Genomic DNA, 18,765 nt, shown 5'->3' on the forward strand with positions numbered 1-18,765 from the left:
TAAATTTATTCGCAGCTACTAGAGAACTAGCTGTAAAACGCTCTAAAATGCTCTAAAGTTCTCTAAGGTTATGCTTCTTAGTTTTTATAAAATATAAATTTGTTATTTCTGTAATTAGAACATAGGTTTATGAAATAAAAAAAAAAACAATAAAAACCTAATTTTGTTTTATACAATGCGGTCCATATGTATGGAATAAATTCAATTTTAGCGTTATTATGTACTATGTGAAAAAATGTGAAATTATTTAAACGAGGTTTATCTCAATAACTGAATTGGAAGACGTGGAATGTTCGAATGGCCGAATAGATCCCCCGATTTGGCTCCTCTCGATCACTTCTTATGGGGCTATTTAAAAGTATATTTTAATAGACCAAACAATATTGCTGATATAAAATTCAGGATAACGAATTAGGGGACTAAAATTTTCTAAAGGGTTTTTATAATTCAGAGGGGGTGCTGGAATAATATTTTCATACCGTAAAATGTCAATTTAAGAATAAAAATCGACCTGTTTCAGTTTTTATTTCACATAGTACATAATAACGCTAAAATTAATATTATTCCATACACGTTGCATTGTATATTGTCACATAATATACAATTACTTGTTCAGTTAGTTTTTTATTTGTAGTGATATTCTTAAAAAATAAAAAGTTTATCTATTGACTGTTAAGGGAAATCAATTTATTTGTTGATTTCAATCCATTCTATAATCGAAGACAATAACTTTCACTTGGTTTAAAGCCGTGGCGAATAGATAGTTATAATCTTGTTTTCTAACAGTGGTGATTTCATGTAAATACTTCAGAAATCGCTCAAGAATGTCGCACTTTCTCGATGCAACTTCTCTCAAAATTTTTTCCGTGATTTTTATAAGCCTAAGCCAGTAGAATAGCTCCCTACCGGTTTTTAATATACATTCTAGAGTCCTTAAAAACATGAAAACAATCAACACAATAATCACAATTACTCTATGGAAAACAGTTTACCTCTGGTTTCTGAAAACAATAATTTGGCTATCGAAACGTGCCTTAGACGGTATAATTCTGAGTGTTAGTGTAGTGGTAGCAGTAATAAGCATGTTCAATATGAATATCATCAATGGGTTCAGAAATTTCCACCCTACAAAAGTTAAAAACATTACACAATTATAATATAATACTACAATTGTTGAGAGTGACTTATGCTGCGAAGAGATTTCGTAGACCAATGAAGTTACGTTTACGTTGAGAAAAAACTTGTTTTAAGTAGTTTATACCGACGAAAACAGAAAAATTAAGTTATAGTGTATAAAGAAATTATATTTCTTTTGATTTAAAATTGGCTTTATTTAAAAATTTTACGTTTCAACCTGTTGCCGGCTTTATCAAAATACTTGAAACTAACAATTTGCGTATTTATATCAATTTTATATTAATCAAACAAATTTATAAAAACCTTTTACAATTTTCAATAATTTAACTTATTTGTCGTTGTATGACTCAAGTTGAAGTTATATGCATGGTTGTGATTAATACTTTTCTCTAACGCCATTGATCAGATTATTCCTTATACTCGGATCCTATCTCTAAAGCAGAGAGGCCTGAACTATTTTTAATATTGTGCAAACCGGTGAAGGTATATAAAAAAATTCATTTATAATACTCAAAAGTAAATCCCTGTGAAATGAACATATAGAGCAAGATGTACAGAAACTTCAAAGGGAAAAATTGGTGCTGCAACCCAAGTATCCTAAGGTTGATTTATTCCTCCATCTTAAAGATCAAGACCAACTGTGAGCTTGCAAGATCAAGAGCAAAACCGAGACCATCGTAAGACCTATCACCACGTGCGGAGTTATTGCTTGGATAGACAGAACTATCCTACTGAATACGAGAGACATCCTTTCCAAAATTCAAAGGCTGATCAACATACATATATATTTATATATATACAATAGGAGCAAAGAAAACATGTCTTTCAGCGGTTATTGGGGTTATTATGAACCCAACCCCGTTATATATAGCGAGTTGCACAAAGAATGCGATTTAGTAGATTGGGTACAAAGGGAAAGAACTGACTGTAGAAGAAGGAAATGGAATAGTTGATAAATTAGATATAGAATTCGAAGCCGCTACTAGGAAACTACGTCCAGAAGAGATCGGAAGAATGCATTAGCCAAAGCAAAGTTGCATAGATAATTTCAATCACCTGAATGAACATCTCAGGAAATTCAAAATAGTGGGAGAAGACTCCTGCAGATTCTACGATTTAGAAGATGAAACAACTATACTTGCTGAATCCCACACTATACAGAATCACAAGGCTCGGAAAAAAACAGCAGGTGTGAGCACAATTAATCGTTCACGTCAAAGTTAATAGTAACCCTATCAAGTTTCTAATTATACAACTTGATTGAGACTCTCGTGAAGCGCCCTTAACACGAGTTTTGGTAAGTAGAAGCGACAGGATCCGCAATTTCGATTTATTCTATATCCACGTCGTCATGCTCTATGACTCAAAAAACTAACGAGCGATAGGGACGCGAGGCGAGTGAAGTCGAGAACTCGCGTTCTTTCGTATAACGTAAAGAATTTGAATAGGTCATAAAATATTTGTGAATTCTGAGTAATCCAGAGTATTTAAATCTGGTGACAATAATTATATTGGAATAGTGATAGTGAATCGATGTCAATATAATACAATGTTTTCTTTTTTAGGGTCAGAATGGTTTTGAAGACTTACGGAGATACGTTAAGCAAGGCGGCGATTTCTGCAAAGAGTTGTCTCAAATTTTACAAGAAAGGTAAGTGGTTTTTTGTAATGTGTTAATCGGACCATAGCTCGTAATTTATGAAAATGATAAAAGTACTGAATGTAATGAATTAAATTGTTGTTAACCTACTTTTATCTTCGGAAATTGAGAGTATTAATATTTCTACGTAACAAACATTACAGTTGATTATTACATTGATACTTTTTATTTTTTAATTCTTGTGCAGTTTTAATCTATTTCGAACATATTCCATTGTTATTATCATGCTAAAACGTCTAAAATATATTTTCTTGGACAATTGATCCAGGTCATAATAAAAAGGTAAACAGTTAATGAAATGTAAATGTTGTAACACCCATTTTTCGTTTATAGAGCCGAAGCCGAAACCCAATACGCTAAGCATTTATCGAAATTAAGCACCAAACTTTCTCGAGCATGCCGAGAGGGCGTTGGTGGATTAAACGAAGCATGGAAAGCTGTAGCTTTAGAACTAGAAACCACCGCCGAAGCACATCGATTACTTGGAGTTGCACTTCTCGAAGAAACTGCCAAACCTTTGAAATCTCTTACAGAAACCCAACATAGGTTAGGTTTTAACACATTTATTAAATCCTGAACACTACAACTACACCAACACTAACAATTACATTGGTGTAGTGGTAGTGTGAACAGTTTGTTTAGTATAAATATCACCAACTATTCCAAATAACTCCAACCTGGTGTATTCATTAAGAACGTAGGTATAATTAACTTTTTGTCTCCGATCTTGTGGTACTTCTCGCTCTATTTTTGAAATTTTGAATTTGTTATATGATATTTACCACAATAATTAAGTTTAGGTTTTATTTGAAATGTAAAGATGCAATAATTTATTTTTGGAATAGGTTGCAAATGTTTTATATTTCACAGCAACTATCAACAACTACAGTCTGATTGTGTCACGTCTAATTTGACGGATTACAATGTTTTTTACAATTTAAAAACTTGAGTAACTTGCAGCACTTAATTTCTTCATTTTGAGAAGTGTAACATTAAAAAAAATACACGAACGATTGTGAACATTGTGTAATGACCCTTAAATCATCGAATAGTAGAAAGTGTTTTACTGCGTGCCGAAGATGATCTGTGTGAAGGTCATCCAAAAAGAACATCAACGCCAGGAAACATAGGAAAAATACAAAATGCAAGGTTGTTGAATAAACGATCGAAATATATAGGTTCTCATTAAACGAAGAAAATTTATTTCTCATTTATTTCTCATGTATTAAGTCTTAAGTTACAGAAATATTGGGACAAAATGTGTGCCGCTTTCAAAAAACACAATAATATGCAAATCAACAATATTTGGAGCTTTAAAGAGAATAAGAAAAGGATTTTGAACGTCCTTTCATAACTGTAGATGATACTTGGTTCTATCACCATGATACTGTTACAAAACAGAGACTAAGGAGTGATGCAATTCCGGTATTTGTTGAGTTGAGTTCCATGTAGATATCCTTCACACTGGTATAAAAATAAACATAAAGTATTGTTGTAATCTTGATCTAATTTATACAAGAAAAAAATCTTCTGTAATAAAGATAATGCACCTTCTCTAAAACACCATCGAGGAGATTAAAGAGAACTGAAATATACACTGGTACGAAATCCGCTCTATTCGGCAGACTTTGCTTGCTACGATTTCTGGCTTTACTCAAAAAATTCTTGCTGGAAAACATTTCAATCGAATGAAGAGGTAATAGCAGCCGTTGAAGCTTATACCTCCCATATTTTCTCCTCAAAGATGGAATCTATAAATGAGTACATCCATAGAACAAGTGAATTAAAGTTTAGAAAGAGTATATTGGATAATGGAATGTTTTTTGTAACAAGCTCAACATTTTTTGTAGCTACAACATATTATATAACCCGAGGGACTTTTATCTCAGATCTACACCGATTAAAGATTAAAAAAAATTAGTCCTAAACACATACAAAAGTGAAATTTTTCGCCTTGTCCTACCTTCGTTGTCGCGTGCGAAAAAGTACCATTTCGCGAACTTATTAGGTGAAGAATCATTGTCATTCTAACACAAATTAGTGTTTTTAGAGAAAGTATAATGTGTGTAGACTTCATCATAAAAAAACATGTACTTTGTATTATGACTAGTATATGATTGCAAATTGTTTATCTAACAAAATTCAAATTTTTAAGGATACGAAAACAATCGGAATCTTCAGTAGATAAAGCAGCAAAATGTTTGTCTGATTGGAGAACTAGTGAAGCCAAAGGAAAGAAACACAGCCACGCTTGTGCAAGAGATAATGAAAAATTACAGGATGCGGCAGTTCTGGATACAACAAAGTATGGAAAACAAACGTAAGTGGATAATACGGTATCAAAATTCACTACAAAAACCTTCACAATTTACGCTGATCTAATATTGAAAGTAAAATGTCCACCTTGGGTTTCTGGAGATGTTAATTTGGCTATCGAAACGCACGTCAGACAGCGTAATTGTGAGTGTTAGTGTAGTGGTAACGTAAACAGTGTGTTCATTTTGATAACAGAAATTAAAGCTTAAACTTTTTTGAAATACTCCTTTTACGTTACGGTTTTCTAAAGCAAGTTAGTTCAAATTAATTGATAAATCGTAGACCAAAATGGAATGGAGAGTTATTTTAAATTGTATTTTGTCTTTGACATTGAATGTTGTTCCTATTGTTTCCTAACAACATATCTTCATATTTCTGCGTCAAAACCTCTGTATAGCATACGCATCTTCAGTAGCTCTTCAAGATTTCATGAATCAGATAATCCAGAAAAAAAAAGCACGTCTAATCTGAGCAAAGGAATGAAAATGACGAATTTCGTTGTGAATATGTTAAGCACAAAGAATTTGCTCATGAATGTGATTACAAGATCACTATGTTGCGACTCATACAGCTTCGTTATCCTTTTACATTCCCTAAGTAGCCCCTTTCGCCTTTTGGCTATTTATCATATTGAAAATGACGCTTAAAAGACATCGATTTAATAAGAACGGGCTATTCAATTAAATTAAGAGTATTTCTATTTTCATTTCTTTGTGATATTCTTGATGTAATTGATTTATTGATTAATATAATTACGAAAATTGTTAATCATGTCAAATCAATGCAGAAGTAGGTCGAAACGATTTTATCCGTTTTTAAACGACAGATGGGACCAAGACAAAAGACAAATCATTAAGAGTATTATGAATGATGTCACTCACCGTATGATAAAGAATAACACCAACGCGGAGCTGTGAGAATATACACAAACCTCTAGTATTAATTTATGATCTCATCTTATTCTTATTTTTAAAAATTAAATGTATATTTATTTTTTAGGGTTTCGAAAAGTTCTAGTCTGATCCATTTGCCCCAAATGAAACAACATTCCACCGACAAAGAAAATGCAAAGGTGAGTTGGTAATTGATATATTCATTGAAATTTAGCGCAGAAATTATTTCAATGAAAACACAAATCAATTGAGAAGCTTTATCAAAAAATAATTGGGATACGAAGGAATTAACCTTTGTCGCAAGCATACTTCGAAATACTTTTGTTTATTTAAAAATGTATGAATATTATCGTATCTCAAGGTCTTATTAAACTTGTATTCAGAGATGCTATTACTGATAATTAGGTAACGATTTTGAAGATGATTTTCATGTCCATGCAAATAGAAACACTATTTTCAAATTCTACAAACTACAATAATCATCGTTTTCACTTTTACTATATTGTCACCATGAGGGATTTCAATATTTTATGAATCTCTTTGGAATTATTTTTTCAACTTACAACAAATCTTTATTTATAAACACCCCCCGAGAGAAATCTCTTGTGATATTACAATATGAAAGTCAGAAAGAAATCAATGAGCAAAATTATTCTAACCTAAATTACTAAAATTGGAAAACTTAAAACTAGGGTCTTACTCACTAGAAGATCTTTGAGTCTAAAACCAACGTGTTACACTATGCCATGATTTCTCACTAAATATTTATTGCGCTAAGTCGAAGGGTTTAAGTCTTTTGGTCATGTCTGTCTTGTCTAGAAGCTGAATTGCCACGACATCACATAATGAAGCAGCCGATGATCATGGCTACTGGCAAGTTTGTTGTGATTTGGTTAACAGTCTCCGTCTGAAGATCCCTTTGGGTGTCACTGCTTCGGTAGTACTAGGGTGTATCGATGATGTTCCTTAGTATCTGATTCTGGAATTGTTGAATGATTTTGATATATTTTTAACTGGCACAAACCAGAGCTGTATGTCATAATTCCAAATAGGACTCAATAATTGCTTGTATAGAATCAGTTAGTTGTATGTGGATAACTTGGAACTTCGTCCTAGCAGCCAATACATGGATTTTTCAGCGAAGCCTAACGTCGACCATTATATTTTGCTGTTTTAACTTAAGAAATATGAAAATTGTTCATTCTGATAGAGCACCTATCTTCCTTATTCGTAAATTTGGTGTGAATGGATTTAATTTCATTTAACTTAATACGCCATCTCTTGGTCCAGCTGCTAATATGGTCAATGGATGTTTGTAACTTTCAGCAGCTTCTTCGAGGCTATCTCCCACGGCCATAACTACCGTATCAGCGAAAGAAGCTATTGTGTGGTGTTAAAGTTCAGGGTACAACAAATAGAGCACTGGACCAAGTACTCTACCCTGAGTTACTCCTGCCTTGGTTTCTTTTGAGTTAGAATACGATTCGTCTTGCTATACTCTGAAATATCTATCTGACAAGTAAGACTTTAGGATTTGGGAATATTATCTTGGCAGAATCATTTTAAATTTGTGGAGTTATCCTTTGTTGTTCAAGATTTCTGTTTCACGATAAATACCGTCAACACGATTTCACTAAAGCAGCTGTAGTAACATACTGAAAATCCAAAACGGATACAAATTTTTTTACAGCTCAAAACATGAGATATTTATTCGCTGTTATAAAAATCCATTTATATTTATATTTGAATGAACTTGTATTTGTCTGTCTATCTACTCATCATTATAAAGAAAATATAGAAGTTTATTTTTTAATACTAACACGCAATTTGATCATTTATGTTACTTTCGTTTTGATTTCAGTTGGAAGGAAAGAAACGAAAGGCTGAAAATGCTGTGAAAAAAGCCGATGTTGAATATTATTCACTCTGCGTGAGAGCCGAAAGAGCAAGGTAAATTATCACAGATTAAAACCATGTCGACAATTATTGAGAGATCAGAAACAGATGATATTTAGAATAGTTAAAAAATATATATTAGGAAACGTATCACTTATTATGAAAGTACCGACAATTATTATTAGAAAGATTTTCATAAATAATATGTGGAATTTGTTTTCGTTGGTGAGTTAACACAAACACGACACTGACTGTAATATAAATTTAATGCTTTGCCCAAGTTTATCACTTCATTCATCTTTAAACCCATATCTTTGCATTTCTTAATTTTTCAATCAAGATTTGTAGACATGCAAAATATTCACGTAAAGATGAATTTCTGGAACTTATGGGCCACACCTCGTATTCGTTTATTGAAGATTGAAAAAATGCTTTGAATAAGCTTGTAGAAAATGAGAAATTTTGTTCTTATCATTAACACAAAAAATTTGTTCGTAAAAAATCTGCATGGTCTATAATCTGAAACACAAAAATCGGATGTGACATTTTATCTTCTGTATATATTTTTTTTTAAATATGATTTTGGTATGAGTTTATTTATGGCAATTGTTGCAATTTGTTCTGTTACTAACTACTATGGGAATTATGCTCAAATATTTACAGTTATGATAGGAATAGTTATTAATAGCATTTTATATTCATTTTGCAGTTATTTAAGGATGAGTCCGTGACATTTTGAACTTTCCACCTCATCAATGGAAAGGCCACACTGCTTCTGTCAACAGCCATATCCATGATATGTGCTAAAAATATATGTTCTATTAAAAAATTAAGAAATTATTGATCTTTACTCGTAATTTGCTTTCAAGTAAATCCATGTTTACAATGTAAATGTTCATATCAAGAAACATCTCTAATATTTTAACAAAAATGTATCGAATCATTATTTTATACATGATCGTTCGAAATCGTACTGCTAGCAATCAAAAGAGAAACTAATTAGACTATACTTGTATATGAAAATGGAATATTTTTATTCAAACTTACGTGTACGCTAATGTATTCGTTCCTTTTTGAGATTTATGAATAAATTTTTGGTTTCGCTTTGCAGACTTGAATGGGAATCAGCAGTGTTACGAGGGGCAAGTACGTTCCAGTCATTAGAAGAAGAACGTTTAAACAATTTGAAATCTGTTCTAACATCATATCAACACCATCTTAATGATTTAGGACCTAAACTCATCGAGGTAAATATTTTTGTGCGTTATTTATATTATTTTCACCTGGATGAAGAGATTTATTTTTATTCACTCATTACGCTATATTATGTACAATAATTTTTCAGAAAAATACATTTATTGTATATTTTCTCATGTAATAAAAATACAATATACATCATACATCATTCCAACGATGTTATAAAGGCTACTCAGTCTCGTCAACGTTGAAGATTTTTTTGCGATTTCCCTGTAATTCATTAGCTCAATTTCCATGGACAGGGTGTCAATGCCTTCAAATGTATCCAACAATTCCATTAATTCACACATACTGAGCATCAAAAAACTTATCACTAACTTTTCACCACTGACTTTTTTCCAATCATGACAGTTGCCTATTCCAATATCTTGTTCTTCCATTCATTCTTAATAGTCCAAAAGTTACTTTCAAGTTTCTTAAGTTGCCCAGTCTACTATTTGACTCTATTTCTCTCTCTCTCTCTTAAAGGTTGGGTGACTCTATATTTGTTTTCATTTGACAAATTGAGAGAATAAGTTCCTTCTATTCATGAAATTCTCATTCAGATTGTGTTCTATAAGCATATTAAAAGGTGGTGTTGTGCTGACTATCGTGGACACACAAATACTGTAAACAGTTTACTTCAGTCTCTGAAGACGATAATTTGGTTATCGAAACGCGTGTCAGACAGTGCAATTGTGAGTGTTGGTGCAGTGGTAGGGTAAACAGTATATTTAGATGAATAACAGTATCTGTTGTTTCTGCGGGCATTTGAATGAATTTCGATTTAAGTTTGCTTGAATTACGGTAGTATAAAGTTGTTTCAATTGGAGGTAAAGAAGCAGTCCCAATTCTTTGGATTTATGTGCCTTCAATATTGAATCCTAAATCATCTGGATATATTGATCTTGAAGATTAGTGAAAATCCAACCAAAAAATTGTATTTCTCCACTCCAAAGCAGGTACAGGTGGAAAGTATATACACATCACTATAGCTCCAATGAAATTATCTATGTATGTAATGGTTTCATTCTCATAACTGAATTTTGAACAAAACTCACAGTACTTTTGTTTCTTCTGCTTTTCTTTTTTTAACAACGTCAATCTCATTTCTCAAAATATTAAGGACTAATTGTAATTTACCTTTATGGAAATAATTATAATCGGAGGATTCCTTGCAAGGAACAAGGAAACTTTCATATATTTTGTGACCTAAATCTTTATTTTAAAATCGGGGCTTTTCTGCTATTAGCAAGTTCCATACTAAATTTTGCCTCTAAATAATTTTTGCCTAGATACAAAGTGAAATTACAACGAATATTTAGAACGTTGAATGAAATTAAATCAAATTTAAGAGGGGCTCAGGGAGTGGTACTAACTGAAATTTAACCAACTAAGAATCAATTTCGAACAAACTTTCAGTTCTGAAAGCTATCCATAAAGTCTTGAATGGACTGAACGTAAGCAACATCGTTTTTGAAAAAATCAGAATCGATTTTTGCAATAAAATTTCACGCATGGTTTATTATGGAATGATATCTTTGTCATATTTTGGAGGTACTATGAAAATTCTAAATTTGTATTTCCTATACCATACAGATATGCGATAAAACACACGGCGTTTTTGTCGAAAGTTGAGGTTCTCATTTGAGAATATTATTGAAATATGTATTAATGAACTACCCTTTATCTTATTTACGATTTGTTATTTGTACAATGAACTAATCAAGAATCATCAAATATCACTACACAGCACAGTTATTTATTCTTTTATTTCAGGCATCTGAAAGGTTGAAAGGTCCAATACACTCGACAGATCCTGCCAAAGATTTACTCACTTTCCAGAATCTGAGACATAGCTCCCAGCAAGTTTCAGAACAACTGTTGCCTGATTTTTATTGTGAACACATCACATTAGCTATGAACCGTGAAAGGCGAAAACAGGCGAGTTATTAAAAATCTAAATAACTTTAATAAACACGAATTTTATAAAATAAGGTGTGAATATTGATTATCAAGATGTAAACTGAGAGAGCACCAAAGTTTGGTTGCAACTATGTCATAATATTTGTTACAAAATTAAACTGCTGCCCCTTATATTTATTTCTTTGAAATGATTAAAAATCCATTAAGTAAATGTTTATAAACAGTCCTATAAAACACTTTACAGTCGAGTTATCAGTATGTCTTTTCTCAAAGGCAAAGGTTATCCGTCGTCTTTGACTATCAGAACCATTCTAAGATGCTTTTGGTTTGGGAGTGAAATCTTCATGGGGCTTTTCAACTTAAACCTGCATTATTATGTATGTATTATGTAGTATGTTATTTTTCTCAACTAATATAATATGTAATAATGCAGCTCCAAGTTAAAAAGGTTCGAGGTTTTCACATTCATACCAAAAACACCTTGGAAGGGTTTTACAGTTTTATAGCTACTTGTGGTAGAGTTTATCTGTAATACCAAGAAAAAAAAATGTGTGTGTCAGCTCCGACGCACGACTGGAGTTTACTCCTTAAGTTCGATAGTCTAACCAGACGCAAAAAGAGTTTATTTAACTTAAAAAAGATTCGTTGATTGCCAGAATATTTTGGGTTTCCTTCATTATTTTTTTAAGCTCGCTGTCTCTCGGCTGGAGTTTTTGTAGGTTTAGATTTTTTCCTAGTCAAAAAATATACAAAAATTAGAAAATTTATAAATGCATAATTATAAAAATTTTAACCGACTTTAAGAAAATTGATAAAAAAAGGTTTTTATAAACATTTTTTTTAAATTATTATAATTAATTTTTCATTTAAAATATAATATTATCTTAATAATTAACAAAAATGGTTATAAAAAGATAATTATGTCACTAAATCTTTTACATACAATAATAAATAGTACATGAAAATTATTTAAATAAGCTAAAAAATAACTTTTCGAAAGAAAATTATATAAAAACATTATTATAATGAAAAAATATTGTCGATATTTCTGATAATATTATCTAATTATTGACAGCAGTTGTTAATATTTAAAAATTATTTATAAAATAAATCATAATAACGTGGAAGAATTTATAGACATCGACAAAAAAATTAATTTTTGGTTAGGTTAGAAATTTTCTATTTTATGTGGATGCGCTCGATAATTCATATTGGGTTGATTATCTAATTTTATGTTTTGTTTTCAAATATATATTTATATGAACTACATCGATAATTATTAAAATATTTAATAAATACAAATTGCACATGCTCATACATATAATACATGAATTATAACGTACCTTGCAACCACGTGTTTATTAGATGTTCGGCAATATCATCTACACCTCTTTCTGCCATAGTTATTTGAAAATACTTTCAGTTCACTTTAGCGGAACACAATGATAAAAATGAAAACTTCACAATAACAATATTAATTATTGATATTTATAATAAAAACAGCAATATAAGTATGTTGACACTGACAAATTAGAAAATTGCGCATCATAGGGTGCGCACCAAAAACGTAACGAGGTCATTCATCGATAGATTTTACTCCTCACATTTTTCTCATACCGGGCTCCTTATATATGCAAATCGATACCGGGCCCCTTATATATGCAAATCGATTCTTAAGGAGTAAACTCCAAAAAAATAAACACTAATATAACTTGATAAAAATAGGTATATTTCGGTTTAAATCGTACTCTACCTAGATAGGTGGTTTGAGATTTGAGTACTAAGTGAAATAACTAAGAATTATAAACATTGTAAAGTGTGTTTGTAACCTTACTTCCCTGGCAGAAGACTCTTCCTCAGGAAGTGGTAATCGGACTCAGTCACAGTATATGTATAAATAACTGGAACACAGATGGGGTGAACAATCAATATTAAATTGGACGCCATCAGCTTTTTAACGAACGACGTTATAATTAATAAGAAAGGCGGAAAAGCTGGAAACACCTTGTGAATTAAATCAAAAATAAATATTGAACAGTATAAATTAAGAAGAAACTCAGATTTAGTCATATATTAATTGGGTTCCCAGAGTTGAGGTTGAGTTTGTAGTCGGAAGAAGAAACGAATAGATAGAACAGATTTGAACAAAAGGGGCTTGTGCTCTAACATATAAAAAATTGAAGTTATATTTTTTTAAACTATAACCCAACAGGAATTTGTTCTATTTTACTGTTCCCAAAATAAATAGAATATGAAAAATGTCATACAAAATTCGCTTAAAACAAAAGGAATCCATAGAAATTTTAATGAGCACAATAAAAAATGAAAGAAAAACTTACCAGCGAATATAAAAAAATAAAATCATCACAAATTTACTAACATTTACTTTTATTTGGAGTGTAGATAGGTAGAGGAAGAATTCGATTAAATTTCGAGGTTTTATTGAATTTCTCGAATAAATCCGAAATGACTACTGTGCCACAATATTTGAACAAAGTTATATTCAAAATATTTGAAGGAAAACGTAACAAGCCGAATGGTATGTTACAAGTTGCAGAACTTTAGTAAACGTTTACCAACTGAAATTAATTTGTATGACAATAGCTGCTTTCCATTTACACCAAAACTCAGATAAATCTCACCTGTGACGTCGTAACTCAGTTCAATGTACGTTTCTTTTTTATCTCACAAGTGAGTTTTTACCTGCAATCTGCACAAGCTTGAAACCGTGTGCTTTACTGAGTTTTGTGAACTCAGATTGAAATTGAAGTTGAGGACATCTCGTTATCAAATTTTATCATAATCAAATAAGTACACAATACTAAATTATTGAAAACAGTCATTGATGTAAATAATCTTATTGAGAATATTAATTCTATTAAGTATTCCTTTTATTCACTGAACAGATACTTCATTATTTGAGTATAAAATATTGTAATTTATCACAACAGCTTCAGAAACTATTGAACAAACTACTTGATGAAAAATTTATATTAAGAATTCGCACAAAAATAAATTCCTGTAAATTATTGCCATTCCACCGCGAGAAGCCTCAGTTCATGATAATTATACAAAAACAAATGTTATTGTTGATATAAATTCGAAATAAATCCCAAGTAGTGATATAAAAAATAGTAGTAGTTTCCTCTGGTAATTTTTCATTGTAAATGAACTGATAGGGACGAGTAGGGAAGCTGAATTAATTAGATAGTTATAACTTTTTTCATCTTATCGGATTTTGATAAACTTATGAAGCGCAATTCAATACTTGATAAAATGTCTTATACATATTTGTTTCATTTCGCTTTTTGTAACGATCGCTAGAGGAAGTTGTTTGAAATAAGTATTTTTACAGGCTTTAGTTCAACTCTTACAGCTTATTAGACAAGATATGGAAAGAGAACGTAAATCTAAAATTGGCCTGGAAAATTTATCGAAAGCTATCCAACAGACTCCAACCTTTGGATCCGAAGATTCGCAACAAACCGTAATAGAAAAAATGTATCATGTAAGTCGAAAACAACTCATATGATGTAGCACTATATTTTTCATTTATATGTTTTTAGATGAAGTCTATGTTAACTTATTTAGAAGGAGCGAAATACAAAGTTCATAATGCATTGTCAGAATTGGATAGCAGACCTCGGTCTTCTCATCCTTTAGCTGCCTATATAACCATAACTAGAGACAAATCAGGGTTACAACAAAGTGTTCTAAAGGTATGAATTCCACTAGTTGATTAAACAAAATGACAAAAAGCAGAGAAAAACTTTTATATTCATTATTATTATTATTATTATTACTGTAGGTTCCTCAATGGTTACGAGATGAATGGTGTGACAAAGATAAAAGTCCTGTAAGTCAAAAATCGACGAAATCAAATCAATCAGACAATTCAGATCCCCATAATAATGACGTAGAGGATCCCGATTGGTTAGTCAGAGGATCAGCAGATGGAAATTCAAACCAACCAGATTCTGATTTTGGTAAGATATAATCTTGCATTTAATATATATATACCTATATAATATTTGAGTAAATTCTATAATTAAACGGGATTGTGTGAGTCAGGATTTGCCTTTGATTTCTTTCTGTTTTTTCTTTGATTAATTTCAAAGTTAAAACACCATAATATGAGATTTTAATTCTTCACATTGTTTACGAACTAACGAAAAAGTAAGTCAAAAACTATTTTCTGAAGAAAATCAAAATCAACAGATTTTTATATGTCTGAATACGAAATGTTTTTGGCTTTAGAAGAATTGCAAGTCTTAACAAATCAAGGGAAAAAATAACTCTTCTACATTACAGCTGAACATCTGAAACATATGTGACTATCTCTATTGATGTAGATATTGTGGTGTTCGAATTCTAATTCAATCTGAGGTTTGAACCTTTTGGGTAGTCCGCCACCTGTATGTCATATTCGCAACCATTCATATATTTTTGCTCCGTAGAAACTTCCAATTTTCATCCTTCAGACAAGAACAGGCTCTCTGAGCCTTCAAGCAGTACACACCATTTCTTGGGCTACGTCAGATCATTGTCCAATTGAAGTGGTTTAATCACAAATCACCTATTTTGTAGACGATTCAAACACATTACTCAAACTTAAATCAATTTTCTAATTAAAGTTCAGAGCCCTGGATAATTTAATGTTGATATCAATTGTACAGTTTCTCTTAATGATTCATTATAGTTGTGTTGTGCTCGTGTTTTTGTTTTCTAATTATAGTGTTGGCTTTTTAAATGTTTTTTTAATGCCTTAAAATAAAATAAATTTATAAAAAGAAAAAAATCAAAGTGTTCACTTCATCATGAGATAGGACAACTATAAAAATCCCAAATCAGTCAAGTAGTAATTATAGTCATAAACTATAGTTAGGATATGCATTTTTAAGAGATTTTCATGTAAGTTTTTGGTATGAAAATTAATTAAGGACTGTCCATAATAAGTGTGGTGTGTTTTAGACACAGGATTGGGTGTTTTAGACATAATAATATGTCAGTTGTCAGGGTGATGGAAAAGGAGACACTTTCTATTCGTCCTACGTAGATAGTACATGATGTACTTACTTGTATTAGTAATACATTCATTATTAAGTATATTTTTATTATTATACAAGTGTACAACATAAGTTAGTTTATTTATGAGTAATAAAAATCACTGCACCAATTTTATTACTATCTATTTCCATTTTTCTATTGTGAAAACAGTAGTTTATTACAATTTATGTGTATATTACAAATCGTTAACTTTCACGAATATGTATTGCTTCCATTTGTTTGTATAATTGCCTATATTCATTATTTTTTAGTTTTAAACTAACGTCAAAAAACAAATTCAAAAGTTTATTCTTATTTCTTTGGAATTTTGTTACAAAACCATTTGAGTATCAAACATTTTCAGCCTTACTCAGATTTGGAGTGAAAATGATTTGTTTTATATGCATGTAAAAAGTCTAATAATACAAATATTTGTTTATGACAGGCAATTATAATTTATAGAGGCATCTGAAGAGACCTATAGGTTAATTACTCTTGTTGTTTCAGATGAATTTTCGTCTCAATGCAGTAGTTCAGGAGATAATATCTGCGCCCAAGATGATAACCCAGTTCATCCTATTGCAACATGCAAAGCAATTTATGCTTATACGCCTAACATGAACGATGAATTATTATTGAAAGCTGGAGAAATAATTACTGTTTATCGTCAACAGGAAGACGGATGGTGGTTGGGAGAATGCAATGGGAATGTGGGTATTTTCCCAGCCACTTACGTCGAAATATTACGAGACTGATATATCAATATATCAAAATATTTTTTATATAATTATATACTTCAATGCCAATGTTAAATATTTTGATATAGTACGGGTTTATAAAATCAAAATACAATAATCCATTACTTCGGTTTATTTTTCTCGTGTTATTATTATGAAATTTTTTGCAAGAACTTTGACAATATGAAAAAACTCATTTTGCAAATTTCTTTTTGGAAATAAATACACTGTATGATTTCTAGGTTAGTTTTATTTTGTACATACTGTATATTATATGTATTATAATATTTAATATCGTATAACACTATTGTATTCAATTTCTCATCAATAATGTCTAGTAAAGTGACCTTACATTTTTTCTGATAAACATCACTTCATCATTTTGAAAATAATGTCATGATTTTTCTATCTAACTATGTATTCATTTGTATGACCTTTTATATAGACAAATAAATTTCATAAATTTCCTCAGTGTCATTTATTTTGTAATCTGATCATAAATGTGGTCAAATGTGGTCAGCCAATCAAAATGGCCAATTGCTTGTAGTGAAATGTTACATGTGCTTTGCATTTTTTAGAGGACACAATTTTATTATTATTTATTGAAATATATATAGGGAGGGGTCAATAGAAGCTTAGCCTCAAGTTTGTGGCGTCGCCACCCTTGTCCCCAGGCCGCTATCTTGGAAAAAGGGGTGCAAACACCTTATTCGCGATATCTCTGGAACTATGCCTCGTAGAAAAATTCGTAAAGACATAATTTATTGCAAATTATTTTGCCTACAAATATGCTTATATAATTTTTTGCCTTAAATTTAAAATTAATGACGATATTAAGCAAAAATTTTCTTTTTGGCTCACTCGGAGCTATGTTCGAATTGTATGGTAGGTGTACGAAAATGTCTCATTAAAATTCGTTGGGTTACAAGAGCACTGTGGGGAAGGGCATTAGATCAGAACAATTCCAGAAGTCAACATGTCATTTTGTTTGTTTTAAATTGCTCTCCGTAAGGGTAACAAAGTTTCATAAAATGAATCTGCATTAATTGTTGTTCCAGGCTATATAAACTCCACAAGCAACACATCTGTTTGGTTCCAAGAATAAGTTTCTATAATCTTACGGCTGTTGAAGTTTCGTTTGAATTTTGTAGGTCTCGTTGGAGAATTTGTATGCTTCCATTATTGTGATTGTCGTTTCATTTAGAGCATGTCTAATCACCTGACATAATGGATTTCAAAAAATCTTCTCCAGTTTTATAACGGTCAAAAAACTCAAACTAAGCACCGATTTGTGGCGAGATTTGTGAGTATCAGTCAACATCGTTGGGATCCAGGGAGCGCAACTGTCCAGTAACGATAGAGTACAGAGTAATTCTTTGAACTTCCAGAAATTAAATCGATAATTCATTCATGGTGAAGCTTCGCGTTTCCCTAATCGCTTGGTCAACTCGCTGAATAATATCGTCTGTATCTATAGGCTTGCATCCTTGACGCCCTTCATCATGAACATCAGCTCGATTATTTTAAATTTTCGACCCCAACGAAAAATGCAATCACTCATAAAGGTGTCTTCATACACTCGACTCATTCTTCGATAATTTTCACTGCACCAAGTCGTGGTTCAATCGACCGTTTGCGTACGCAAATCTTCCTAACCGGTGCCTAATCATTCGTGCGTTGTTTGATGAGTTGAATGCCAACCAAAAACCGTCCGCACAATGTTACACAATGTAGAGAAGCTGATTGAGTCAGGTAATTATTGGAGATCAGACCTAGGTATTTTGATTATGATTCTGAGATCTGTAAACAAAGTCAGCTGTAGGTATAAACCAGTGAGGAACATCCAACGTAGCGAAGAAATCCGGACTGAAGGCAATGTTGATGATTCTTTACTAGATATTCTTAAAGGAGAAACATC

The 18,765-nt window shown here is 31.4% G+C and overlaps 1 protein-coding gene across 3 annotated transcripts in view; it reads left to right on the forward strand.

The window, feature by feature from the left end:
* The window catches only part of LOC130450525 (nostrin), a 77,222-nt gene extending 59,908 nt beyond the window's left edge, over nt 1-17,314 (forward strand). For all 3 annotated transcript variants that reach the window (XM_056788979.1, XM_056788978.1, XM_056788977.1), the window contains 11 exons: nt 2,703-2,788; nt 3,131-3,343; nt 4,953-5,117; nt 6,113-6,185; nt 7,868-7,956; nt 9,014-9,149; nt 10,918-11,082; nt 14,420-14,572; nt 14,631-14,783; nt 14,873-15,050; nt 16,618-17,314. In XM_056788979.1, coding sequence (XP_056644957.1) covers nt 2,703-2,788; nt 3,131-3,343; nt 4,953-5,117; nt 6,113-6,185; nt 7,868-7,956; nt 9,014-9,149; nt 10,918-11,082; nt 14,420-14,572; nt 14,631-14,783; nt 14,873-15,050; nt 16,618-16,865 — 1,659 coding nt within the window. In that variant the 3' untranslated portion in view covers nt 16,866-17,314. The remainder of the gene's footprint in view (nt 1-2,702; nt 2,789-3,130; nt 3,344-4,952; nt 5,118-6,112; nt 6,186-7,867; nt 7,957-9,013; nt 9,150-10,917; nt 11,083-14,419; nt 14,573-14,630; nt 14,784-14,872; nt 15,051-16,617) is intronic.
* Nucleotides 17,315-18,765: the final 1,451 nt, after the last annotated feature.

This window comes from Diorhabda sublineata, chromosome 11 (assembly GCF_026230105.1).
Source record: "Diorhabda sublineata isolate icDioSubl1.1 chromosome 11, icDioSubl1.1, whole genome shotgun sequence".
NCBI lineage: Eukaryota > Metazoa > Arthropoda > Insecta > Coleoptera > Chrysomelidae > Diorhabda > Diorhabda sublineata.